The sequence below is a fragment of the Choloepus didactylus genome, chromosome 8 (genome assembly GCF_015220235.1).
Source record: "Choloepus didactylus isolate mChoDid1 chromosome 8, mChoDid1.pri, whole genome shotgun sequence".
In the NCBI taxonomy this organism is placed as follows: Eukaryota; Metazoa; Chordata; class Mammalia; order Pilosa; family Megalonychidae; genus Choloepus; species Choloepus didactylus.
Window position 1 is genome coordinate 18,519,174 of NC_051314.1, and position 27,722 is coordinate 18,546,895.

Here is a 27,722-nt window from a genome sequence, read left to right on the forward strand (position 1 = left end):
CCCAAGGTGCCTCTCCCTTCCTTTTGGGGTCTTTTCAGCTTCTTTCCTGCTTGCACCTCCTTACCTGTCTACTGCAACAGCACTGAAGTGACTCTTTCCCTTTTTCCAATCACCAGTTGACTGGGGAGCTGACAGTCATTGATTTGTCCTTGCCAGGAGTTCTGCTCCAAATGACTGTGTAACCAAGGAGGAGGGGGCAGTAAAATGGGCTGATAAGAGAAGGAACTCTCCACCCCCTTAAGGCCGGGGCGGGCAGGTGTCAGGACAGGAGGCAGAGGGGATCTGAAGGATGGGCATCTGAGTCCCTGGGGCGGGGCTGTGCTGGGGAACTGGCCAGGCCAGAGCACGGGGAGGGAGCCACAATGGCCAGGAAGTGTGTCTAGGCCCAATAAAATGTGTTCACCCATCCGGAAGAGTTGATGAGTCATGCAGGCTGAGGCCTAGGCCAGGCTGCAGACTCAGGTGTGCTTTCAGGGGCTTGCAAATACCAGAGCAGGAAAGACTTCTGAGGCCCAGATGGTATATGTGTGTAAACTGAGGCCCAGACCCAGGGCTGTAGTGAATGTCATGGCAGGGGTTATCTACTCATCCTGCTGGGGAGCTCCAGGATGCCAAGCTGCCCACAGGATCCAATTTGTATGAGAGTGATGGATGCCCCTGGCAGGGACTGAGAGTGAGAATTTGGACCTTAGAGCCTAGACCCACCTGCAGAGGGTGGGGGAAGGCCCTGGGAGGGTGAGCCGGGAGAGGGAGCAGCTCACCCTGAGAGAGTGGACAGGTGAAGACCACGTGTCTGTGTTAGGAGCTGTGCTCCTGGGAAGGGCCAGGGTCTCTGCTTAAACTGAGACAGGTGAGGCTCTGCTGCAATGACAAGTAGACCCTAAAACCTCAGAGGCTCAATTGCTCCCCCACGTCTAATGAATCGGGCAGGGGGGCAGTCACTCAGGGGACCCAGGCTCCTTCCACACTGCGATGCCACCATCCTCTGAATTACGGGCTCCAAGCTTCCCAGGGAAGGGGCGAGAGTGAAGGAGGGCTTTGAATGAGTGAGAAGCGGAAGTGGGTGGTTACTTAATGGCTTCTCCGATTCTATTGGCCAGAACAAGTCATGTGACCCTGCCTGGGCACTCTGGGAAATGAGGTTCTCCTCTGTCCCAGGGGGAAAATGACCCGGTTTGGTGAACCCAGCAAAATGCCTGCCTCACTGTCCTTTACAGCCACAAGGCTGGGGCCCCATCGGGGTCAGGGTCACCCCAGGCTGGGTGAAGGAGATGTTGCATGGAGACGGAAAGTTTCCTTCCACTTGGGGCAGAAAAGGCTGTGTCCGACACTTGTGGTGGTTGGTCAAGGGTGAGGACAGGCGCTGGAGGGGCGGAGGCAGCAAAAGCAGTCCAGGAGAGGTGGGAGCTGGAGATGGAGCCTTTCGTCTGTGCTAGGGGCCCCGTGCCAGTGCACTCACTGCCTCACAACTGCGCTTATCAATCAGGTGTCATTAACGCCATCTTCTGGATGGGGAGACACACCCAGCGAGTGGGAGAGACGTTGTCAGGCTGCACAGCTGACAGGGAGGAGCAGCAGGCTCAAAGCCAGGTGAGGCCAGCTCTGAAAGCCACCCCTCCACCCGTGGGGCCTTCCCCTGCTTCATCCTTATCCCCAGAGACCACTGGGCCAACCCTCTCATTTTACAGATGAAGAAACTGAGTCCCAGAGAGAGAAGTTGCCATAGTAACACTTGCAACACTTTTTAGCACCTTGTTTGTTTCCTTCTGTTTGGCCTGTCTCTATGGGCAAGCCTGGGCCTGGGCAGATTGAAAAAACATGCCCTTGTGGTGTGGCTCGGGAGCCTCGTGCTTGTCCAAACCATCTCCTCGCTGGCCAGCCACAGCCCTGACATTCTGGACCTCCAAGCTTTTCTTCATTCACACAGATATGCATTCCATGGATGTTCCGTGAGCATCTACTATGAGCTAGTTGCCAGGAGATGGAGGTGAACGAGGCAGTCCCAGCACCAAGGACCTGCATCTTAGGATGGGGGGTGGGAGGAAGGGGGATGATACCACGGACCTAAGGTGGTGCAAAGGGAAGGTGGCCAGCTGCCTGGATGGCACCGAGAGGTGTGAGAGAGCGCTGGGCTGCTGGTATCTAACGGGCTTCGTGGAGGAGGAGAGGCAGAGGAAGGAGGGCCATGGCACACAGTCCTCATCAGGAACTGTCTCATCATTCCCCTCTAAAACAAACAAATAGGCAAACCTGGATGAGGGAGATACATTAGGCCCATTTTACAGTGACGAAACTAAGATTCAGACTTCCAAGTAACTTGCCCAGTGTCCCACAGCTGGACAGTGGGGGAGCTGGATTCCCAGCTGAGTTCCAGCAGCTTGCTCTCTCTGTGTACCCTAATAACATGCTGGAGTAGAATTTTGAGTTGGGCATTGGACAAGGAACAACACAAAGATGTGGAGCTGGGTCATGTTAAGGCGTGCATGGTACATGGTGTGGTAGGTTGAATTGCGTTCCCCGGCAAACTCATGCTCTTATCCTTAATCCATGTCCCTGCGTGTGTGAACCCACTGTAAACAGGACCTTCTGAAGATGTTATTTTTACTTAAGGTGTGGCCAACTGAGCCAGTCTGGGCCTCCTTGTCTTTACTGGAGGCCTTATAAAGAGAACCCTGAAGTCACAGAAGCGAGACATGAAAGGACATTGCCACATGACAAGAGGCAGAAATTCAAGCCAAGGAACCCCAAGGATTGCCAGCAGCCAGCACCAGAATACCCAGACTCTGGGAGAAAGCAAGCCTTGCTGATGTCTTGAGTTTGGACTTCTTATAGCCTCAAAACCGTGAGCCAATAAATTCCTGTTGTTTAAGGCAACCCACTGTGTGTTATTTAGCTAGCAGCCTGGCAAACTGAGACAACAGTTAATAGTTTCATTTATGGGAGAGAAATTCAATTCTGATAAGCATTTAGGAGGAAAATGCTGGGAAGGTAGGTTGGAGCCATCCGTTCATTTATCCGTCCGTCAGATGTTTTTTAAGTACCCACTGTCACGTGCCAGCCATGATCTCAGTGCTGGGAAGACAGTTGTGCACAAAATAGACACAATCCCTCTTCTCTAGGACTTTGTATTGGGAGAAGACAGACGATGGGCAGGTAACAAACCCTTGCCCAATGCAACTTCCATTAGTGATAGTGCCACAAAAAACAAGATGATGAGAAAGAGCGGCTGGGTGAGGGAAGGTACTTCAGCTTTTTCAGAGTTGAACGTTATCCCTTAGGTAGCACAGAGCCGTTGGCATTCCTAGGAGCAAGGGCTCCACCATGAACAGAACTGTAGGGTAAAGTTGTCAATAATGCCGAGTGAGATGGAGGTAAGTTATAGCTTGAGTGTTGGTGTCAGCGAGCAAGTGGGGATTGGGATGATTTCAACTGAATTCATCAAATATTTAGCCTAAAGAGGCTTGAACAATAGACATTTATAAGTCACATAAGTATGTGTGTCGGTAGGAGGATCCTGGGTGTTGGACAAGGAACAGCACAAACTCAGATTTGAAGCTGGGGTGTGTTGAGGCATGCATGGTACATGGTGTGGTAGGTTGAATCGTGTACCCCAACAAACTCATGCTCTTATCCTTAATCCATGTCCCTGTGGGTGTGAACCCACTGTAAACAGGACCTTCTGAAGATGGGCTGGTCAATTCAGGCACAGTGACACTGTTGAGGGTCAGGCACGTTCCGTCTTTCTTCTCTGCCATCCCTGATGGGTTGGTTTGAGCTTCAGGCTCGTCCTTTGTGCCTGGTAGATGGCTCCAGGTCTCACGGCCTCACACAAGCCCTTCCGAAGGCTGGAGCGGAGGGCTCGCCTTGTGTCACTCTTTAGCATGGAGGAAAGGCTTTCCCAGAAGCCTCCTGGCAGGTTCCTTTAATTTCCCACTGCCCAGGATTGTGCTGTGTGCCCTCTCTTCACCTCATAGCACGTGGAAAGAGTGAAATTAGCATGATGGATTAAATTATTCAGCATTCACTTCCTGGGGCTGCTGTGAGGGTCACTTTTCCTGGCCGTTTTGCTGCTCGGTTTCTAGATATGATTGGGAGTCTTGTAGCCAGGAGGAAGGAAGATGTTGGCTCTTGGGGAGATAACCAACAGTGTCTGCCTCAAGGTGTGTGTGGCAGATAAGATGGGAAACTTTGACGAATTACCCTTGTCTTGTGGTGTGCGGGAAGAATGAAGAGAGAAGGGAAAGAAGGAAGAAATCAACTGCTCTTTTAGGGCCTCCCTCTTGGGTAACCCTAAAATACTCCTCACATTTGCTCACAGCTTGGCCATTTTCGAACCGCTCCATATCACCTCATCTGGTGCTCACAGCCCCCAAGGGAAGTGGGAGTTATTGTCCCCGTTGAACAAAGGAACAAAAGCCCAGTGAGGAAAGTGACTCACTGGAGGTCGAGGCTGCTGTTAGTCACTCGAAAGAGGCAGAGTCCCAGCTTAAACCAGCTTTTCAAACACCCATTCCCAAGCTCTTTCCACCAGCCCACACCAGCGTTTTGAGTTATTTTTAAATTCTTAGTTTTAAGAAGGAACTCCCAAAGAAGTGTCTGTTTGGAGACTACAGTGGGTAGGTGGTCAAGAGATTTGAGTGCTCACAATTTCTACTACCTTCCTCCAGAGAAATTTTTCAGGGCTGTGATAGTTAATTTTATGTGTCAACTTGGTTAGGCTATGGTGTCCAATTGTTTGGTCAAACATGCTTCTAGATGTTGTGAAGGTGTTTTGTAGATGTGATTAGCATCTACAATCAGTTGACTTGAGGTAAAGGAGATTGCCTTCGGTAATGTGGGTGGGCCAAATCCGATCAGTTGAAGAACTTAAGAGCAAAAAACTTGAGATTTCCCAAAGAAGTTCTGCCTCAAGACTATCAACTCTTGCTTGAGTTTCCAGCCCATCAGCCTCCTCTATGGGCTTCACACTCAAGATCACAACATCAACTCTTGTCTGTGGTGTTGGCTTCCTGCCTAGAAGATGGTCCTGCTTAAGTGGGCTAGGTCAGATGGGCTGAGAGGACAGAGGCAATGACATGAAGATGGCCCATCAAGATGGTGGCCTGGCGAGAGGATCAGGAGTCCTCAGTGGACCCCTAGTCCTTCTGCCATTTGTCCTTGAGACCTGTATTTGACTTAACATCCTTGGTTAACTAAGATGCCTTGACCTGCCATTCAGAACTTGTGTCTGACTGATTCTTTTTCATCCTGATTCTGTTGAGAGCATTCAAAGCCCACCCATAGTCTGCCAGTCTTCAAAGTCTGCCCCGTTTGCTTGGGAATGAGAACTTGTCTCCTTAGGCATGGCAGGTAAATCCTAGAGGCACAGGGGGCAGAACACAAAGCTCTTGGCTTTTGGGATTTGGTACTCAGAGAGGCTCGACTTGACTCATGGGTGACTCACATAGCTCCAGTTGGGCATGAGCAGTCTGGCTGGACCTTGGGTTGTATGTGATGGTTAAAATCCTCCAAAACATATTTAAATTCAATCATAATAATCTCTGAGGATGTGAATATCAGGATCTTTTGTAGGACTTGCAGGGTCCTGCTTAAACTGCTCTGGATAGAAGAACTGTTTCCTACATTCATCTCCTTATGCAGAGATGTATCAAGCTGAGAGGAGAATCATCTCTCACCAATGGATTTATAAAGAACCTAGAATTTCTGGGTGTTAGTGCCTGGTACACATCTGGAGAAATTTTCCATACAATCCTTCATTTGTCAGACATTCATCTGGAGCCTACTGTGTGTCAGATGCTTGGCTAAGCAGGACCAACCTGATTGCTGCCCAGATAGGATTATGGACCAGACAGATGATAAACAAGCAGAAAAGGAGATAAAATAATTGCAAACTGGGCAAGTAGTTTGAAGGAAACAGTGTTGTAAAAACTGCATTACAATTACACCTTCCTATTTATTTATATCTAGGAAGATGATTTCCAGCCTGGGACAAAGTGGTAATCTCCCTCCCATCTGAACTCTTGGTACTGCCATGCCTAAGGCCATTGGAACCCATGCTTGCACCTCCAAGGATGGAGGTGTTGAGAAAAGAGGAAAGGAGCACGGAAATTTCAAATTGGTGGAAATTGCTTTCTTGAGAATCTCTTGAAAGGCCAAGAGAAACCTTTGGGTTTAGACTCTCACCCATTACCAGAGAGATAGTTGACAAATAAAACTGGCTTTGTGAGCTCATTTTGATTTGTGTTATTGTGGATTTTGTCTTTGTAGTTCTTGGTTTGATAAAGAATGTCAGAAGGCAAAAATAAAACAAATGAGCAAAGAAATTAAAAAATCCTTAAACTGGGGGCCAGGTAGAGAGGTAATATGTGAAGAGGAGTTTGGAGGCAATCACAATAGTTACTATAAAATTTAAATTTATTATATGATTCGCATTGCATTTTGTTGGGGGTTTGTACTCTAAGCCATGAATTGGGTAATTGTTAGTGATCATCAGAATTACTCTTGGAGATCCCTTAGGGAAACAACTTATTGAGGTATAAGTCCTATGTGGCAAGTTTTCCCTCTAGAGTTGGAAGAAATTACTGTTTCTACAGATAATGGGGTGGATGGCTTATAGGGGTCATGTATGGGAACCGTGCATGTTTAAACCCTTGACTTCCCCTTGGCGTGGCAGGATGAGAGATTTGAGGGAAAGGAGACTGACTGAGAGACAGCTGATCATGTCTCCCATCTCATGCTTACTAGGGGTGATGGTTCTCAGCCTTGGCTCCAGCTTAGAATCACCTGGGGGAAACTCATCAAATTCTCCATGGCCTCACCCATACCAATTATATCAGAATCCCTTGAAACAGAGAGATCCCACACAACTTCAGGCATAATCCATCCTTATGGGAGAACAGATTCTGGGATATGGTTTAAGCAGGAACATGGTATGTGAGATTTCTAAGATCCAGTTCTGAATTAATGCCCTGAATCAATGCTTCCCAAACTTCAGTGCACATCCAGATTCCCCAGGGATCTTATTAAAATATAGATTCTGATTCAGCATGGTTGGGTTGGGGCCAAGATTTGGTATTTCTGACAAGGTCCCAAGTGATTCCAATGCTGCTGACACTTTGGGTGGCAAAGCCCAAATCATCTGTAGAAGTAAGCACATGACATTGAGAAGCATTTCCATAAAGCAGCCATCTCCACTCTGGCTGCACATTAACATCACCTGGATAATAATAATAAAAAAAAATACCAGGGCTGAGGCTCCACTTCTAAGGATTCTGATTCAATTGGTTTGGGGTGGGGCCAGGGCATTAGTAATTTAAAAAAGTTCTTCAGGTGATTCTAATGCACAGCCAGGGTTAAAGACCTCTGCTCTAGAGGCTCAGAGTTATTTTTTTTTTTTTTCCTTTTCTTTTCTTTTTCTTTAGAGCAGTGCTGTTAAAATGAAATATAATACATGTGTATGAGTTATCTATTGCTGTGTGACAAATAAGCCTAAGGTTAATATTCATTCTTTCACACAGGTTCTGAGGATCAGAGGTCTGAGAGCAGCTTAGATGGGTGCTTTTGGCTCTGGGTCTCCCATGAGGTTGTAATCAAGTTGTCAGCTGGGCTGTAGTCATCTGAGGGCTAGACTGGGGTTGGAGATCTGCTGCCAAGGAGATCCCTCACTCATATGGCTGTTGGCTGAAGGTCTCAGTTCCTCGCTACATGGACCCCTCCATAAAGCTGCTCATATGACAGTTCAATTCTCCTGGAAAAATTAGAGAGGGGCAGGGTCCTTTATAAACTAATATCGGAAGTGACATGCCATCACTTCTGCTGTATTCTATTGGTCACACAGAACAACTGTGATATGATGCGGGGGTGGGGTGGGCAATCACACAAGTGTTTGAGTACCAGAAGGTGACAACTGTTGAGGGTCACTTGGAGTTGGCTCCTACGGTATACCATGCATATCATTTAAAATTTTTCTAGTAGCTGCATTTTTAAAAAGTAAAAAAAAAAAATGACTACTTTTAATAATAATTTTTTTTTAGCTCTGTGTATTCAAGCTATCATTCTAGCATGTAATCAATATAAAATTATTGATGGGATATTTTGCATTTTTTGTATGAAATTTGAAATCCTGTGGGTATTCTATGCTTACAGCACATCTCACTTTGGACTTCCCACCTCTTAAGTGCTCAATAACCAAATTGTGTACTCTCCTTTACTCTGTAGACATGGTCTCGTCTGGATGGATCCAGAGAGTAGATAATCCTGTGTTGTAAAAGGCCCATCCTCTATTTTCCCTCCAAATGATAAACCCATACTTGACATTTCAACTAAACCATCTCCCATTTTTCTCTTTTATGAATTTCAAGTCTGGGTTTCTCAGGTTGATTTTTTGGATGAAGAGTGGTGGGGTTCAGGCACATTTAATCCACTATTGACCTTTTTTATACTACTTGTGGAAAAATTTGCCAGGAAAAATAAAAGAATTACAACAGCAATGACTGATTTTGGCCTTTGACTCAGTGGAGAGAAACTAATTATGTGGAGAGAAACCAATTACGGCTAAATTACAGGAGTTCAATCTTAACCCCCACCTCTGCCACAGGTACTTACACAAAACTTGCACCTTAAAACAGTGTGAGAGCTGGGGTCAGTACAAACAGTGTCCTGATGAACCAGATAATTTCAGTAAGAGCACAAGAAATGTCTGCTGTGGTCCTTGTGCTCTTTAATGGGTATTTTATGACTTGAAAGATTTTTGGATGAGCTGTATGCCTTTCCCTTTGCTATAGGGAACAGAAAGCCAGAAGTCTTTTCTATGCAAATGACATGGTTTTATTGTCGTGAACCAGGAATGTCCTCAATAAATGGTCTTGCTCCCTAATAACTCCAGAAAAAATGGCTCAGGATGAACTACTTCAGCCTCCCAGTTGTCATTTTTGGCAGATGTCCTCCAACATTGACTTGCCTTTTATTCAACAACCTGTGAACTGCATTTGCTCATTTAGCCATGTAGGACTACATTTTCCTACTAAGCCATTCTTGGGACTCACCATGTAGTTATATGTGCCTAACATTAGGTGTCTTATGAGTGCAGTATTAAGATTTTTCTAAGGCATTCTTGGGAGATTTGTAAAGTGTACTTTGAAAAATTTTCAGGCTAAAATTATTACAGCTTTCCTTGATGGACTATGGCATCATTTCTTGGTGTGGAAGCAGATCCAGAGCTGTTTTCAGAGGTAAAAGAGCTCCGCACAGGCCCACATGCATCCCCACAGGTTTCCCCACAGGCTTTCCCACAAGATTTCCCACAGGCATCCTCACAAGCATTTCTTCAGGTGTCCTCAGAAGTATTCCCATAGATTTCCCCATAGGCATTCCCAAAGGCATTGGCAGGTATTCCCAAGGCATCTCCACAACTATTGCCACTGGTGTTTCCATAGATATTCCCACAATACCAGGCTGTGCGTTCTGGGGACTGTATTTATCTCCAGTGGCCTGGGTCCTTGTGTGTGGAGGGAGAATGTAAATCTCTGAGGTTGTAGCCAGGGAAGTGTGGTCAGGGTTAAAGGAAAGATGAAGCTTTGAATTGGAGAAGTGGTCCTTGGGTTTGAAGCTGGAGGAATAAGGAACAGGTGAAGAAGATGTGGACCCTAGAATGGTTGGGGGAAGTGGTTCAGGATGACAAAAGGAAGGACACCAGAGGCAGAAGCTTCCACCAACTGGGGAAATACATTTTTGACTACTTTCTCTATGGGTTTTGAGGTCTGAAATGGCCACTTTTGTAGAATTTGTTTAAGAGGTTCGTCTCCTACTCTTTTGCTATGTCATGCTTGGAAGCTTGCTTTGGTGGAGTATCAGGTGCCTGATGTGGGGCAGGGGTGACCATTTACAGGACACATTCAGGGCCAGAAAATTCTTCTTCACAGGAGGACTTTCCCAGGCTTAAATCATAGCATGTTACTCCTCAACATGTGCACAAGTCTCTGGCAGGGATCTTGAGGGCCTCAAGCAGGTGATTGGACTCCCAACGGTCATCAGAGGCAAAATCTGGGAATCCTTAAGAAAAAGTTAGACTTCAATCTCCACTTACCCATCAAGTAACCTATCCACCTACCCATCTGCTCACTTACCATTCAGGGGTCTATTCATCCATTCACTTCCCCACCCCACCATCTTTCCATACATCCTTTCACTCATTTATCCATATATCCTCCTATCCATCCATCCATCCATCCATCCATCCATTCATCCATCCTTCCATGCTTCCATTCACTCATTTGCTCAACCAAATATCTAACCACCTATGCATGCATGAATGTATCCATCCATTTATCTACCCAACCACCTATGAATCATCCATCCATCCATCCATTCATCCATTCATCCATCCACCCATTTTTCCAGACACTCCACCAACATCCATCCATCTACTCATCCACCCACGCATGCATGCATGCATGCATCCATCCACTCTCACCCTCGCATTCAGCCATCCATCCAACCAACAAGCATGCATTATGGACTGTTAGACTCCTCTACGAAAGGTTATGTGCTAGATCTTGGAGAAGAGAAATACATCTTCCAAAAGCTCTGAGAGGGCAGGTTAATTACACCCATAGCTCATGCATCTCTGATGGTGACACATGATTACATGCCATCTAAATGACCCTTGCACATCCCTCCATCTTCATCACCAGTCCTTGACTATGTATGTTATACTTGAATAAGGTGGAACTTCATTTTAGTTCCTCTTACATTCTACACAGCGTCCCACTGTTGAGTCTTTGCATCCTATGTCTGGAATATCTTCTCCCTCCTATTTTCTAGCTGTCAAAACTCAGCCCAGATTCTACCTGTTTTAGAAAGAATTCCGAGATCTCTTTCTGTCCTTGGGTTGGGTTAAGAGACTTTCTTTGGGTTTCCATGGCCATCTGAGATTCCCTCTATCATATGGAGGTGATCTCAGGCCGTGGCCTCCTTGAGGGGTGGGATTAAACTTTCTTCATCTCTGAATCCCCAGTGCCTGACACAGAGAGGACTCTTAAACCATGCCATTGAAAAGAACAGAGCTGAGCTCTGTACTCAGTCCTCTGCCTGGGGGACTTAAAATAGCCATTTAAAATGTTTTCAATAATTATCCATATCCTCTTGACATGCCCTCTGGGAGGTGGGTGGATGGCTGTGTGTCTTCCCAGGCAGTTTGGCTTTTTGTTCTAGATGTCTTTCTTTTCCTTTTTAAAAAAATTCCACATCTTTTTCACTCTGAGGCAATGAGCTAACCAGGAATGATCAGGCAATGGTGATTCTCTTGGGTCCCAGGCTGCTACCTGGGCAGTGATGTGAGAGAAGATGCCACCGTAGAACCCACCCACTGGCCTGCTCCTCCTCAACTCAGCTGGTCAGACCTGTGAGCCCGGGTGTTCAAGGTCATCTGCTCTACCCTCTTCCACCTCCTCAGTGCATCTCCCTTCCCCAAGGCTTTGCCATGTAGTGGATGGAGACCCAGCAGGCTGCAGGGTCAAGGGTATGGGCTTGAAGGTCAGTTCAACCAAGGGTCAAATCCTGGCTTTGCTTCTCATGGCTGGGTGAGCTGAGCTGCACTTTGCACATGAAAAGGGGAGATTTAATCGGACTGCCTGTAGCATTCCCTCACATGGTTGTTGCAGGAACTGAATGAGATGATGAGATGTCATAAGAACTGAGGCGATAAGAATTGAATAAGCAAGCACTTATCCCAGAGCCTTGGATGCAGTAAGTGCTTAATTAAGAAAACAGTAGTGTTTTTATTATATTTAAGGATCTTGGCATCAACTAGCCCTTGACCTTGGCCAATAACAAATTTTTCTCCATATATAGTGTCTATTTATAAAGGATTTGCACAGACATTGTCTTTAATTTAGAGCCCCACAGCAATCCCATAAGACCCACAGGAAGATTTTATCATGTGCATTTATAGATGAGAAAATGGGGCTCAGAGAGGTTAAGTCCTTTCTACAAGTCACACAGTCAGGAAAGGATGGAATCTGGTCAAGATCCAGATCTGATTCCAAACCCAGTGCTCTTCAGACTCTGTCATTCAGTATCAATACGAGCAATGAGTACCATTACTAGTGGCTTCTATGAGTCAGATGCCTGCACACACCATGTTGAACCTTTTGGCTGCTCTTCAAGGGAGGTTTAATTAGCTCAGAAGGGTGAAGTGGCTTGCATAAGGGAGCACAGCTATGGAGAGGCAGAGCTGGGTTTGGGGGCTCACACTGACATGTCCCCCAAGTGCATGCTTTTGCCACCACCCTCTGCCCACCTCCAATTGCACTCCTTGCCACCTTTGTGACTGTGGTGCTGGCACTCAGTGACTGGCATGGGAAATGCTTTGTTGAGTAAGAGTTTTCTTAGAAATCCAAGCAGTCATTAGCTTTCAAGGAGTCTAAATGGATGGAAGAAAGGAATGGAGCTAACTGAAGTTTGTTTCCGTCCATAATTATCAAGGTCGACGCTGTCCCCTGCCAGCCATGCCTGCCTCCTGCTGCTGCGCCGTAAGACCCAGGTGCAGGGAATGCGAGTTTGGATCCATCAAATCCCCAGGGATATGCAGCAAAGAGGCTGTATGAGAAAGAGGCAGATTCTTACACTCGCACTCCTCTAAGCCCCAATTCACGAACACACAGATTTCTATAAGGAAGGACACTGTTATTTATCAGCGACAGTTAAGTGCCAGGCTTTTTCATATGCATCAACTGACTTGGTGGCTTGTGAACATTTATCCTTGGGATTCATTCACTTACTCAACAGATATTTATTGAGTGCCTGCTCTATGCCAGGCACTGTGCCATGCAAAAAACAGACAAGATCCCTGTTCTCATGAACCCTATATTATATTGGGGAGACAGACAGTGAACAAACACATGAACATATAGCATTGTGGGTGGTAAATGCTATGAAGGAGAAAGAAAAGCAGAGTAAGGAGATGAGAATGGGGGGGGAAGGTGCTGGAGAGAGAAGGGGATGACAGTGTCAGGGGAGCATCTCTCAGAAAGAAGGCTGGCGGTGTGGGAGCGAGGGGCCCGAGTCCTGGTCCCACCTCTGCCACTCACTTGACCTGTATGTTGGACAGATCACCGGGTCTCAGTGTCCACCTCTGTGGAAGGAGGGTGTTGTTGGACCTGGTCAGAAGTGGGCAGTGGTAGAGGCACAGACTCCAACATTTGGACCCCAGCTCAATAGTTAACTGCAATAACTTGGCAAGTGGCTTGAGCTCTCCAAGTCTCGGTTGCCTCTAAATGGGGATGAGAGTAGCTACCGCACAGGCTGGTTTTGAGGTGGCTTAAAGGAGACAGGACAAGTAAGGGGCCTGCACATGGTAGTGCACAACCAATAGCAGGTTCTTTCCTTGCCAGCCACGGCTGGACCAGGAAATGCCATCTGCTCTGGGAGTTCTGCTTCCAGCCGTCACTGCCATCAACTCCAAACTCCCTTTTGCAGCCTGTCTCCCTGGCGACAGTTGCTATGATTGTACTGAGAGTTCAACAGCTACTGTCCATTGCATGGAAGCCCCATGTGCAGCTGTCCAGAGTCCTTTCAACCCACAAATTTTAAATTAACTTTTATTAAAAAAAATAAAAAAAAATTCCAGATAAAATAAAACAAGGGAACAGGTAAAACAAATACCTGGATATGACTTCATTGCTTCCAATATGCTCCTACCATACCACACAAAAATTGACAAACCATTCATTCTTGAACACTCCCATATCATTAAGATTACCCTCAATATCTTATCTGTTCTTATTAGATTATTGTTCCCCCTTCACTAACTGCTATCTATCTCTAGGTTCCCTATATTCTACAATAAGAGTTCACATTAGTGGTAACATACAATGTCTCTCCTTTTGTGTCTGACTTATTTCACTCAACATTATGTCTTCAAGTTTCATCCATGTTGTCATATGCTTCTGGACCTCATTCCTTCTCACTGCTGTGTAGTATTCCATCATGTGTATATACCATATTTTGTTTATCCACTCATCTGATGTAGGACATTTAGGTTGTTTCCATCTCTTGGCAATTGTGAATAATGCTGCTATGAACATCAATGTGCAAATATCTGTTCATGTCACTGCTTTAGGGTCCTCTGGGTAAATACTGAGAAGTGAAATTGCTGGATCGTAGGGTAACTCAACACCTACTTTTCTAAGGAACCACCAAACTGTCTTCCAGAGTGGCTGTACCATTATACAGTCCCACCAGCAATGAATAAGAGTTCCAATTTCTCCACATCCTCTCCAGCATTAAACCACAATTAATGAGGTTTATTTTCCCCGATGACTTCTCAAATAAGCCCATAAATTAGAAATATTAATAAAAGATCCTTGGGGCTGCAAACCAATAACTTGTGTTATGGAGTCCATTTATGGCTCAACTATGATCCATTGACCTTTCCGACTGCATCACCATCCATCGGGGTGCAAACGGTTCTGGGACTCATGCTCTGGAGGTTGAGGAGAGGCAGCCGCTGAGGGGTGATGTGGCTGCAGTGATGTGTGTCCTTGTTTCTTCTGCACCCAAGGTTCCATTTTATTCTCAGGTCTAAGACTTAGACATCCTTCACTCTCCTTCATTCAGCTTTCTGCATTCCAGAACTTTCCCTGGGTAGGTGAAACATTCACTCATTCATTCATTCAATCATTCCTTCCTCCTTGCCCACCTTCCTTCCTTCCCATGTTGATTGTTTACTGAGTAACCTCTTTAGGGCAAGTCTGTAATTGTATTAATAGTGATGATGAAGGTGATGATGAAAAATAACTCCACCTGTTTTTGAGTATTAATAGATGCCAGATACTTTATTTTTCATAGAAGGAAATCAGGACACACAGCAGTAAAATAACTTGTCCAAGATCAGAGAGGTTACATGACTTGTCCAAGGCTACACAGCAAAGGAGAGGAGCCAGGGGACTCCAACACTCTGAGCTCCCGTCTCTTTTTGTAAATGGGTTTGCTGACAGCATCCACATCATAAAGCTGGTGTGAGAAATCAATGGGTCTGTGCACTTCAAGGCCTTACGACAGTGCCTGAGAATGAGGTAGCTACAGCTCTCAGCATGAACATAAATTAGCTCATTTAGTTGACATCTCCCCAAAGTTCAAATCTTTCAGAGCCTCTTAAAGAAATGGAGGCATTATCTCAGAAAGGTACATAACTTGCCCAAGGCTGCACAGCTAAGAAATGACAGTGCTGGGATTCGAACCCAAGTCTGTCTTGCTTCAGAACCGCACCCTTGGAAACCACTCCACCTTCGGGCTTTCATCCTAAAAACTGATGCCAAAGTGATTATCAGAAGGTGCAAACTGCCTGTGAGATTTCAGGGAAGGTTAGGTCCTTTCCTTCTGTGACATCAAGGGAGGCTTCCTGTAGGAGTGGAACTTGAGTAGTCTTTGGGAGGATGGAGAGGATGAATGACAAACCTCGGGGGAGGAGCTTGCCTGGAGAAGAGTTTGGGGTCCTTTTATTCAGAGCAGGGCAGAGGGTGGAGGGGGGCAGAGTGTTTATGCCAAGGACCTTGGGCTCTGGGCCTGGCTACAGTGAGGCCAAACCTGGTGGGGAGGGGCTGGCCCAACCCCCTGTGTCAGGCCTTCAACTCACCAATGTCCGCGTTTCCAGAGGTAGAGAGGGGACAAAATAATGTCTCCCTCCCCGGCTATTGAGAGGGTTAGATGAGGTGAGGTGTGCGGCTGTCGAAGGTGCTCAATAAATGATAACTTGCATTTATAGAGCTCATGGTGGTTGGAAAAAAAAGAAAAACCAGCCTGACTTTGGAGCAGTTCTCTTTTTTTTTGATAAGAGACAAAGAGAAAGCAAGTGGGAACTTAAATGGACCGAGGAGGGAGGCGGGGGTGTGTGTGGATCTCCGAGGGGTCATGGGTTTGGCCAGAGGCCCTCGCTGAGTGGAGCTGCTGCTCACCCACCACTTCTGCCAAGGAGCAGGCAGCCAGCGCGGGGCTCCCAGCAGAAGGACAGATGTGAGTGATGGGCAGTTTGACGTCGCTTGTCTGGGAGGTTTTCTGTTTAGAGGGCCGTGCAATCCATCACTCACTCTTGAGGGGTCCATTGGTGCCGGCCGGAACTTTCCAGAAATTACAGCATTCATACAGACAGAGGGTTTTCGAGCAGAGAAGGCCTGGAGGGACCGTCTAGCCTGGAAGGAAAATGGCTGCCCCCCGAGGTGAAGCAGCTTTCCCAAGGTCACAGGGTCAGTGAGCAGAAAAGCCAAGACTAGCTCTGTGGTCTCCAATTTCGTAGCACTGGACAACGCCCAGGGGTCACGTCTCCCGTATGACAGGTGGTCAGAAAGGGAAGCGAACTGACCAGCAGAGGCTCGTGGAGGGCAGTGGCACAAGTAGCTAAGGACATAGGCTCTCCGTCAGACAATGCGAGGTTCACAACTAAGTTCTTCCTTTTCTATTCATGAGAGCTTCGTCCAGTTACTTCTCTGGGCTCAGTTTCCCTGCTCTCTTAAGCGGGACTAATAATACCCACGTCACTTGTCGTGAATGTTGAATGAGATGGCACGTGCATAGCATGGTACCCGGGACGCACTGTGTTCCCACTTAATATGTGCTGTTATTATTCCCAGGGACACACATGGCTGGGGCAGTGCCGTGGTGGATGCTGTGGCTGACTCCCCGGCACTCACTGCCCCCTCGCCCTCCTAGGCAGTGGCTCTGCAGTTTGGGAACTGACCCAGGTTCCAGGTCTGGGCCTGGATTAGCCTAAACCAAAAACCTAGGGATTCTCCCTGACTGATTTTCCCCACATCCTGCATCCAATCCATCAGCAAATCCTGTGGCTGGAATCCCACCACTTCCCACCATCACCTTGGCTGCCCCCTGGGATGAGGGACAATTGGGTCTCTCCCGGACACCTGTCCTAAGCTCCTACCTGGTTTCCCTGCTTCTCTCCTTTCCTCTCCACCTGTGCTCCAGTCAGCAGCCTGATTCGGCCACTCCTGCTCAAAACCCTGCCCCAGAGGAGAATCAGTGTCCTCCAAGGCCCCGTGAAGTCTGACCCCCATGACCTCTCTGATCTCTGCTCCCCTTGCTCCAGCCACACTGGCCTCCTGGATGTTCCTTTAAAAACTCCAGGCCCACACGCCTCTTTGCATTTGCTGTTCCCTCAGCCTGGAATGCTTTTCCCTACACAGCCCATGGCTCACTCCTTCATTCCCTCCAGTCCGCTCAAATGCTACCTTCCCAACAAGGCCCACCCTGAGGACCCCTACTCTGGCACCCCGATCCTATTGCACTCTTCCCATTCTAACATACTATTTGGTATACTTGGTTAGAATGTCTGTGGCTTGGAACTTACCCCATCCTCCCCTCCATTGGATTGTAAGCCCTCAAGCTTGTGTTTTTTTTTTTTTTTTTTTTTTGGCTATTTGTTCACTGCTGTATACCAAGCATCTAGAACAGTATCTGGAAAAGAATAGGTACTCAATGCTATTTTTTGATCAGAAGAAAGAAAGAAAGGCTTCTGCTTCGTTTCTCCTGGCCTGGCCACCTCTGCACCTCTTACACCTCTGCTGCAGAGGAGCCAGCTTTGAATCACGGCTGTGAATGCAGTTTCATCTCTGTCCAATGTCAGCCTGTCTTAGTTTGCCTGGTCTGCTGTGACAAATATCATGCACTGGTTGGCTTAAACCACAGGCATTTATGGTCTCGCAGTTTTGGAGGCTGGAGGTCCAACCTCAAGTTCTCAGAGTCTGCAGGGTTCTGGGGCTGGCTCACGTCCATCCTTGGGGTTCCTCTGTCATGTGGCCATCGGCCTCATTCTCTGGCTGCTTCTGACTTCTGGGTTCCAATTTTCTTTGCGTATGAGGACTACAGCCACATTGGATTAAGATCCACCTTGATTCAGTGTGGCCTCACCTCAATGGATGACATCTTCAAAGGTCCCATTTACAAATGGGTTCACACCCACAGGACCTGGAGTTGGGATCTGAACATGGCTTTTGTAGGGGTATGTGATTGAATCCCCAACACAGCCCCATGTGTCTCTGATCTTTTTGGATGAGACCAACTTGTCACTGAAACTAAAACTAAATATAATGAAAGTAAGTTAATTTTATATTATGTTTGACCCAATTTTATTGTAATTAAAATTGTGCACTAATCTTTAGAATGAACAAAGAATGAATCACATATTCTTCTTTTTGGTGGAATTTTTCTGACAAGACGGTTTAATGGTATGTTAGGACAACCTTCACTTCTTATTAGATTTTTGCAGCACAACTATAAAGAGGGTCATTTTTTGCAAAAATGATTCAAGGCTTCTTAAGTTTTCCTAAGGGCCTCTCTTAGTACTTTGTTATTTAAATTATTCTCTTTGGAGGTACTTATCTATTATCCTCACTGATTTTCCTCTTTGCTAATTATTAACAGGTCTAACCCTTCTACATAGCACTAATAACTAAACATTTTTTGAGTGCCAACCGTGTACCAGGCTCTTCATGTGTATTCATGGATTTATTTTCACTGCGACCTTAGGCGGTAGGTCATATTATTATTATGTTGATGTTATAAGGAAATTGAGGCATGGAGAAGTGAAGTAACTTGCCCATGGTTGTGCAACTAGTAAGTGGAGGAATGGACTTGAACTGCAGAGGCTCCTTGCTTAACCACTCATTGCCAAAGCCTTTATGATTTCAGCCATCCTCTAATGCCACCAGCACTGACCTCAGGCAATCCTGCCTCATTTGCAAGGTCTGCATCTTCCAGTGAAACCAATCTGCATTTTGTACTCACAGCATCATGGGATGCTACATTCCCACAGTCTGTGAGACTGATCCCTGGCTGACCCCATGGCGCGATTGGCCATAATAGATGCTGGTGTTAAATGGGCAGGACATTTGAGCAAGGACTCATTTTATAGGTTGGCTAGCTCATTCAGGATTTTTATGTTTGGCCGTGGAGGGAATTGCCTGAGAGCTGCTCTAGGGATGAGTAAACTCACAGCTGTGTGTTGTAAGAGTTGAGAGCCCAGCCTTATTCCAGGCCATTTCCTAGACTCATTTTTGACATAATGAGAAGTCTGACATGACAGTCTGATGGACAAGGGGTGGGTATATGGGGTGGGAGGGTATCGATCTAGCATTTCTTGAGCACCAACTAAGTGTTACACCTCCTGGGAGATTTAATGTTCAGCACAAGCCAGGGATCACACCCATTTTACTGATGAGGAAATTGAGGCTTGGGGAGGCAAAATTACCTGAACTAGGTCACTTAGATCTAGATTCAAGTTTGGGTTTGTGAGTCTCCAAAACCCTAGCTTTTTCCATTGCTCTGCACTGCCTCCTTACTAGTGCAGAAAGATTAGCTCAGGAGACTTGGTGAGGGGGCTGGCACAGTGGGGTGGGGACAGCCAGGGTGGTGGTGGTGACAGGAAGACAGAAGCTGGGCATGCAGCAGGTGAGACAGTCCTGGAGAAACACGGCTGGGCCAATTTGCCAGCATCTGTTCCCACTGGCATTTGCCTGTGCTCTCCAATTCCTTATGTTTGGAAACTTTCTCTAGGAATGAAAAGGGAGTTTGGCCCTATGATGATTTCATTGATGCCACTTACAAAAACCTGAGAATACCTCTCTCCCCAATTTAGCCACTGTAACAAAGTATCTTCTTTGCCAGCTCCAGAAATGTCAGGTTGACCAGATGGAGACCTGCCAGAGCGTGACAGAGGGACACTGGGAGGTTTCCAGCAGAGCCCCACGGAACATAAAGGGATTACGTCTCCTGATTCATGTACCAATTACACACAGTGTATTACATTACAAGGCTAATAGGAAATAAACTGGAGGAGCATCTGTCCATGCCCGAGCCCACGCAGGCCTCTGGATTGCTCAGTCCTGAATGGCTACCTCCTGGCCTGGCCTTTTAGAGGTCCATGGAGTGGATAATATTTCTGGCACGTCCAAAATATCTGAAAGGGGGCCAGAAGCATCTCCCCGCCAGTCTGCCTGGGCCAGGAGACTCTTTATCTCTCCCTTGGGTTTCCTTAAATGGTTGGGGGTCAACATTATCCTTTTGCTCCAGGTCCAAGGAAAGATAGGTCCTCAGTTCACCGTCCCTCCTCTCCCAGCTCCCAAACTGCTGTGGGCTCCTACAGGGCCTTTGGACAATCAGGAAAAGTTCTACTTGAGGCAAAGGCACCCTGAAGGCAGAGCTTGGGAAACAGAGAGAGAGCTAGGATTTTGCTGTCCCTCTCAGGTAGCACTCTTATGTCGGGTGCAACTGTACAATCGCAGGCAATCAATTTATTGTCTTTCAACTCCAAATCCACCCTTCTTTGTCCTGCTTTGTGATGGGGGACATGGACCCTGCAGACGTTTCTCCTTTACCAGCTGGCGCAACGTTAGGTCCTGTCAGTAGAGGGCGCCAGAGGGACGGCGTTTGAGGAAAAGGCTTCTTTTCTTGGTTTCCCTTCTTTGGTTTTTTTCCTGGTCCCACAGCAGGCCTGTGACCAGGTGGCCTTCACAGCAGCAGATGACTTCCCTGCCAGTGATGTGTGGGAGACACGGTGGTGCCGTCCTCCTGTGGGTTTTGCAGGCACCCCATTGGGTGACTTCCTGCCCATTATCCCTGGCTTGTGGCACCCTAGCAAACTTTTCCACCATCCAGTGGGCCTTGGCCACACCCTCTTCAATGAGTTCTGAACCTAAGTCTTGGGGGGTGGGGGGGGTGGTTCTTTCAAATGCATGCCTTCCTGGGATGCCCTGCAAGCTGCAAGGCTCTCCTTACATCTGCTCCTCTTGTATCCTTTGGAGTTCTCTTTACTTCTCTTAGTAGTTAACCCCTCTGTAACTAGTTAATGATTCTTCCTTGCTTTGGTCTCCTGATGGGACTCTGACTGTACCCTGGGTGGCTATGGTGTAGAGGGAAGAGCCCTGGGTCTCTGGGTCCAGAGAGCTGGGTCTCAAGCTGCAGGACAGTGAGCAAGCTGCCCTTCCTCTCTGGGCCTTGGCTTTCCTTATCTGTGAAAGGAGTGGTTTGGACCAGGTGACCCCAGCTTTGCTCGTCTGGCTCCTCCATGTCTCTAAGATCCTGACCCTCTGGTGCGCCAAAGGAGGGCCCCAGCCTCGGAGAGTGTAGGAGGGGGCAGGAAGGGCCCTGGTCTGGGGTCATGGGGTCCAAGTCCTCGCTGTCTCTGCCTTTGAGGAGCTGTGTCACTGCAGATGATGCACTTGACCTCTTAAGACTCAGTTTCCTCATTTGTGAAACGAGGGTCCTCGTGCTTACCTCACACGTTGTGGGGGCATCAAATGCAGAAGAGACTTGAAAACTTTATAAACTGTAAATCACTGCTCAAAAGGGAGGTATTTCCATCAAAGAATGTGAAGGACATGCGGTTGTACAGTGGAGCGGCACCAGTTAGCAGTTAGGAATCAAAAGGTCTGGGAGGGAAAGGCTTCCAGCTCTGCCTCTTGGTCATCATATGACTTGTCCCCGAGTCATTTGACTTCTTTGGACCTCAGATTCCCCACTTGCAGAGCAGCACTCATAAACTTGCCCTCCCTGTGCTTGTTTTCACTTTCTTCCTTTATGAAGTGAGGAAAACAATGGTCCCCCATCCTGTGGCTGGCTGAGGGGTAGGTGCACTAACATGCAAGCAGCAAGGGGAAGCCCAGCACTCAACTGCCTGGGTTCAAATCCCAGCCATGCAGCCTCAGGCAGGTCACCAAACTCTGTGACTTAGTTTCCTCAAATTGGCAGAATGGAGTTAAGGAAGCACCCACTGCACGGGGTTGTCAGGAGGATTAAGTGCAGTTATATAGGTAAAGTGATGTGGCCTCATTAGTGCTTATTAAGTTTTAGCCATTATTATTACTTTGGAGGCCCAGGAGAAAAGAACATGAATTTCCTTTGCAAATGGTAGAACACTGGGTAGATGTATGGTGTAGTTTTGTAGTTTTTTATTTGAATTAATAGGAGCTGCCTCCAGACAGAGGCAGAAGTCCCAGAAAACATCGAGGGTAGAGCTATGAGGATGATAATGGATAATTCTGCCTGCAGGTGTTAGCTACAGAAGGCAGGGAGGGGAGGCAAGGCGCATGAGTGAAATGTACCAGGGTGGGAATTGTTCATCACAACTGGGGGCTGGCTACAGGATGCATGGCAGACTTACCTGGAGCAGGGCTCGGAGTGTGGGCAGCTCAGGCAGGGATGACCTGGGGCAAAGTTTAAAAGAAAACAGTCCCCTCTCGAGCCTGCAGTTCTCAGAACTGTATCTGCTTGCTTAGCCTGCATGGTTCCAAAGTTCTGTTGGCTCTCCTTCTCAAATCTATCCCAAGCCACCACTTCTCTCCACCTCCCTAGCCGCCATCTTGTCCAAAGCACTCTCACCCCTTGCCTCGACAATGGTGTCAGGCTCCTCACTGATCCGCCTGCTTCTCCCTGCCTTACAACCTCCATAGTCAAATCTTAACACAGCAGCCAGATTGCTCCTTTTAAAAATGCAAATCAGATCATACTTAAAAACCAGCATAAGACCTTCTAAAAGCTTCCCATTGCACTTGGAATACCTTGGCCTGACACCCTTTCTCGAGCTGGCCTCTATCCCTGTGACTTCACCTCTGATCATCTTCCCTGCTCCCCAAGCTCTACCACACTGGTTTCTATCCTTTCTTTCAACCCAACAAGCTTGGTCCTGCCTCAGGGTCTTTGCACTTGCTGCCTGATTCCTACTAGTGGAAAGTTCTTGGCAAGGTTTCTCATTACTCACTCCGGTCTTTGTTCACACATCACCTCCTCAGGCTATGCCATTTAAAGGCACTCCCTGCCCCAGTCTTTCTCTTTCTCTCATTTCACTTTTTCATTTTCTTCATTAACACTTATTTTGATTTGAAATTATCTTGTTTACTGCTGCATCTTTACTGTCAAGAACATGATGTGGAGTAGAGTAGGAGCTCAGTAATATTCATCGCATAAATGAAAATGGCTCTGGGACCAATAGGACCTGGGGTGTGTGGGGAAAGCATCAGGGCATCCAGTGCTAAGTCCTCCTCACCACTCAACCCTTGGTCCCAGTGTTGATAAATAAGCCTCTGTCTTGTTCCTAAATCCTAGACCCCACTTTTTTGGCTTGCTCATTCACTCTCTCATTCATTCATTCTCTCATTCATTCAACAGTCATTGTGCATTTACAATGTGCCACGTGCTATAAAAGGTGCTGGCAAGGCAGATTTCCAAAGCACCAGAGAGGTCAGCACATGCAAGTAGTAACAATGTGATTTAGGGCCATGTGGTATTAGCTCCACCTCCAGAGGGTCTGGAGACTGAGATTTGCCACATGGGCAGCCAATTATGTCTATGTGATGGAACCCCAATAAAGGCTTTGGACACCAAAGCTCAGATGGGCTTCCCTGGTTGGCAATACTCTGTGTGTGTTGTCACACATCAATACCAGGAAAGTAATCCTGTTAATGACTCTACAGGCAGAGGACAACATTGGCTCCAGGTCTGCTACTTTCCTGGACTCTACCCTTTGCACTTTTCCCTTTGGTTGCTTTATACGTGTATCCTTTCCCTGTAATGTACTGTAACTGTGGGAATAATAGCTTTCAGTAAGTTCTATGAGTCTTTCCAGTGGATTATCCAACCTGATGGTGGTTTTGGGAACTCTCTGAACTCACAGTTGGTGTGAGAAGTGAGAGTGGTCTTGTGGATGGAGCCCTCATCTCCCTTACCCTTCTCTCTGCATAGTACCTGCTTGGCAAAATGCCGGCCCTGGTTAAATTCAACCCAGGTATTCCTTAAAATCAATGACCGCTAAGTCAAGTGAGCCCTCACTGCTGCCTGGCGAGTCTTCCATGTTTTCCTGGCTTGGTGTTTTTCAGACTGCAGGTTGAAGTTCATGAGTGGGTCAAGAAAACCATTTAGTAGGTTCCAATAAGCATGAAGAAAATGAAATAGAATAGAAGACAATCAGAGTACACAGTATGTAATAAGGTTAAATATTGTCTTGTGAAACAATTTTTATGTATGTGTTGTGTACTCGGTCTCAATGCAGCCTGTATTTCTTCCTGTGGGCAGAGGTCAGAGAAGCAGAATACAGAATTGAGTTCACTCCCTCCCACTCTCTAGATGACTGGTTCATAATTTCTTTTCTCCCTCCAACCTCAAAAAGGTCCTCCTTCCTCCCTCACCGCAGGGGATGCCCTTGCTTTGCACTGAACTGAGAAAGTAGGTGCAATAAGATTAATTCCTCACTCACAGACTGAGCCTTCCCTCCTTGTCCCATCCACGAGCTATCACAGAAGGCCCATCGAACTCCCATAGAAAGTCAATCCCTCCAACACCTCCACCACCTCCACACTGGATGGTTTTAAGCAGGGGAGTGACATGATCTGACATATAATTTTAAAGTTTCACTCTGGCTTCTCTGGAGTAAACTGTAATAGGTTGAGCAAGAGTGGATGCAGGGAGATCAATTCAGAAGTGAGATCAGAGGTGGCTCAGACCAGGGAGGTTGTGGTTCTATCAAATTCGAAATAAAACCCAGAATCCTTCCACGCATGGTCTGTCTCCAGACCTCTTCTCTGACCTCATCTCCCACTTCCCTCCCCTCACTGCTCTCCAATCGGATCTCACCTGCTGCCCCTCTGCCTGGAACACTCTCTCCCCACATTTCTCCATGGCTCACTCCCTCACTCCGTCAGGTCTCTGCTAAAATATCACCTCCTAGAGATGATTTCCCTTATCTCAATAGTGCCCTCCCATCACACTCTTCTTCTCCTTCTCATCCTTCTTTTCTCCTTTTCCTACCCCACTTCTTTTACTTCAAAGCGCTATTACCCACTGACAAAGCCCACATTTGTTCATCTATTGTTTTTCTAGCCCACTAGACTACATGCTCCTTGAGGACAGGAATTCTATATTTTGTTCCATGTTGCATCCAAGCCAGATGACAATTATGTCAATTTTTAAAAAGCTTATTATACATGTCATTTTTCTTCATATTTTAACATCTCCGAAATTGGGATTTTTCTTAAAGTCACCATTGACCAAGTAGGAATCCTGATATACTTGTCATTGACTGTACATTTGAATCAAAACTTGCAGAACAGGTGTCATCAGCTTGGAAAAAAATCCTGAGATGACAACGGAGCATTCTTTTAAGAGATGCTGCATTTCACCAAAGCAATGAGGATGATATTGCATGTAAAACAAGGATGAAAGTGACTGAGTCAAAAAATGATTCAGAAGAGTTGGTTTCTGGATATGAAGATATTTTAGGAATACCTTGATCAATTAATTTTGCATTTATTTTCCTTTTTATCTATCCACAATTGTGATATGTGATACAAATCTATGTTTAAATAGTCTAAAATAACTTTTAATAAATATAAAATAAAAACCTAAGTGGCCTGAAAGCATTCTGGCAACATTTTTCCTTCTCAGTGTTGCATAAAAATTGTGCATCTTACAAATGGTGATGTATTAAATCAGAGGTGGGCAAATTTTTTTCCGTAAAGGGCCAGACCGTGAATGTTTTAGGCTTACAGGCCATATTATCCCTGTTGCAACTGTTTAACTCTACCATTGTATTGTGAAAGCAGCCATCGATAATAATCGAATGAATGAGTGGCTATGTTTCAATAAATGTTTATTTATGGACTTTGACTTATATATTATTTTCAAGTGTCATGAAATATGATTTATCTTGGGATTTTTTGTTTTTAGCCATTTAAAAATGTTAAAAAAAAATCCCTCAAAAGCCAATATTCTTAGCTCCATGGGACCTACAAAAACAACAGTTGGGCCACATTTGGTCACTGGTTGCAGTTTGCTGAGTACTGTATTAAATTCAATGAAAGAATAAACCTGGTTTACAGATGAGAAAACCAGGTCCAGAGAGACAATGACATTTCTTGCTCAAAAGAAAAGAATCCTAACACCTGGGAGATCTCCTAGACACGATCTTCTTCAATCCCTGGGCCCACTTTCCATGCTGCAGACCTGCAGCCTGCCCCGGGGGGCACTATACCACAGCCAGCTGTTGGCATTGCTGGGACAGGACACCTGGACATCTAAACTGTGCTTTTTAGCTGCCATAACGGGTGTAAAAGTGCCCAAGCACAGTGCACGGCAGGTATTGGGTTCTTTCTAAGAGTTACATCCCTCCTGCCTCTCTAGCTAGGTAGTTGGTTTCCTTCAGCCAACCCTGCATCCTTTTGATCGACAGAGATGGCACTCCTTTCTCCCAAGCTCTGCGTCCCCACCGGCCCCACTTGGCAGGGACGCCCCCCAACCCCCGTGCAGCGCCCAGGGGCGGGGGCGGGCAGCTCAGCGACCCGCGCCTCCAGCCGCTCCCCGCTGCTCCTCTGCAGCTGTTTGTGCTTCTTTGAGCCATTATCACCTAGGCTTTGCCTTCCTCCCCCCACCCCTCTCTCGCTCCCTCCCGCGCTCTCTCTCCACTTAGTGGTTCATTTACTGCTCAATCTGTGATTAATTAAAACAATTTAAATAACCGTGCTGATGCTAAATTCATTTACAGCCACCTCGTCCGCGCACCGCTGCGCGAGCACAGGGGAGCGGCGGGGCGGGCGCGCGCCCACCGCCAGGGGGCGCTGTGGCCTCAGGTTTCGCCTGGCGCCGCGGCCTAGGCTCAGGGCGGCGGAGGCGGGTGCAAGGAAAGCGTTAGGAAGGGCACGTGTTCCCCCCACCCCCTGCCTTCCTCCTCGTGGGCTCCCACCCGGTCCTCGCAGTCCCCAGAACAGGGTAAGTCAGGGAGGCAGACTGCTTTCTCGCGGCCAAAGTCAGCCCTCGGATATTTCCTGGAGGCCTTAGGCCCGGGGACCCGGAAGGTCCCCTTTGCAGGACGGGAAATGGAGGCATAGAATTGTGTAAACCAAATACGTGCGGATAGCTCCCCTTGAAGGGGGACTGGAAGCGAGGTCCTGGGCAAAGAGCTCTGCCTGGGTTCCTCCGCCACGAGGCGCTGGAAAGAAACCAACCCGCTCTGGGACAGGCGCTCTGCAAGGTGGGGTTGCGAATGCGTTCTCATTAAGCCTGGCCACAGGCGTGTGAGGCAGGGAGGCAGGGTGCGTCTTAATATCCCCACTCTGCAGGGGCACACAGCTTGGAAGTGGCAGAACCAAGTTCAAAGCCAGATGACCTGCCTCAGGGCGCTGCAGCCCATAGTTTCCTGGGGTCGGCTACCGGGCGAGGACACACAGCTTTGCAGGGTCCTGGAGGGAAAGAGCCCAGCATACCCTCGGGGGAACTAGGTGGGGTGGTGGGAACACCGCAGAGGCAAGGCTGGTTCTGCGCACAGAACTTCGGGACCCCAGCCCCAGGGCCAGCTGCCCGCCTTGCGGGATGACACGGTATGATCCTGGCATGAGTCGGAGTGAACCTGGGCAAGCTACTTCGCCTCTGAGTGCCTCAGTTCTCAAACTGGGGGGAGGGGGGCGATTTTGCCTTCCTGGGGACATTTGGCAATGTCTGAAGGCATTTTTGGTCGTCATGGTCCCCGGGGAGGGGGTGGGGGCGCTGCTGGCATCGAGTGGGTGGAGGCCTGGGGTGCTGCTAAGCATCCTCCCGTGCTCAGGACAGCGCCCCCAGCGTCAAGGAGCCAACCGCCACGGTGTCCCTGGTGCCAAGAAGGACGTTCCCAGTCTGTGTGTCCTGGCCCGACCCCTCATCCCTGTCACTGCCCCCCTTGCCCACTCTGTCCCACT

The 27,722-nt window shown here is 47.4% G+C and overlaps 1 protein-coding gene across 1 annotated transcript in view; it reads right to left on the minus strand.

Annotated features, from left to right (window-relative positions):
• The window catches only part of ISX (intestine specific homeobox), a 43,335-nt gene extending 15,952 nt beyond the window's left edge, over positions 1-27,383 (minus strand). Inside the window, exons 1-4 of the mRNA XM_037847345.1 lie at positions 27,255-27,383; positions 26,713-26,851; positions 26,535-26,641; positions 1,216-1,363 (exon numbers count right to left, since the gene is read on the minus strand). Of these exons, the coding sequence (XP_037703273.1) occupies positions 1,216-1,363; positions 26,535-26,641; positions 26,713-26,851; positions 27,255-27,383 (523 nt within the window). The remainder of the gene's footprint in view (positions 1-1,215; positions 1,364-26,534; positions 26,642-26,712; positions 26,852-27,254) is intronic.
• Between the last annotated feature and the right edge of the window lie 339 nt (positions 27,384-27,722).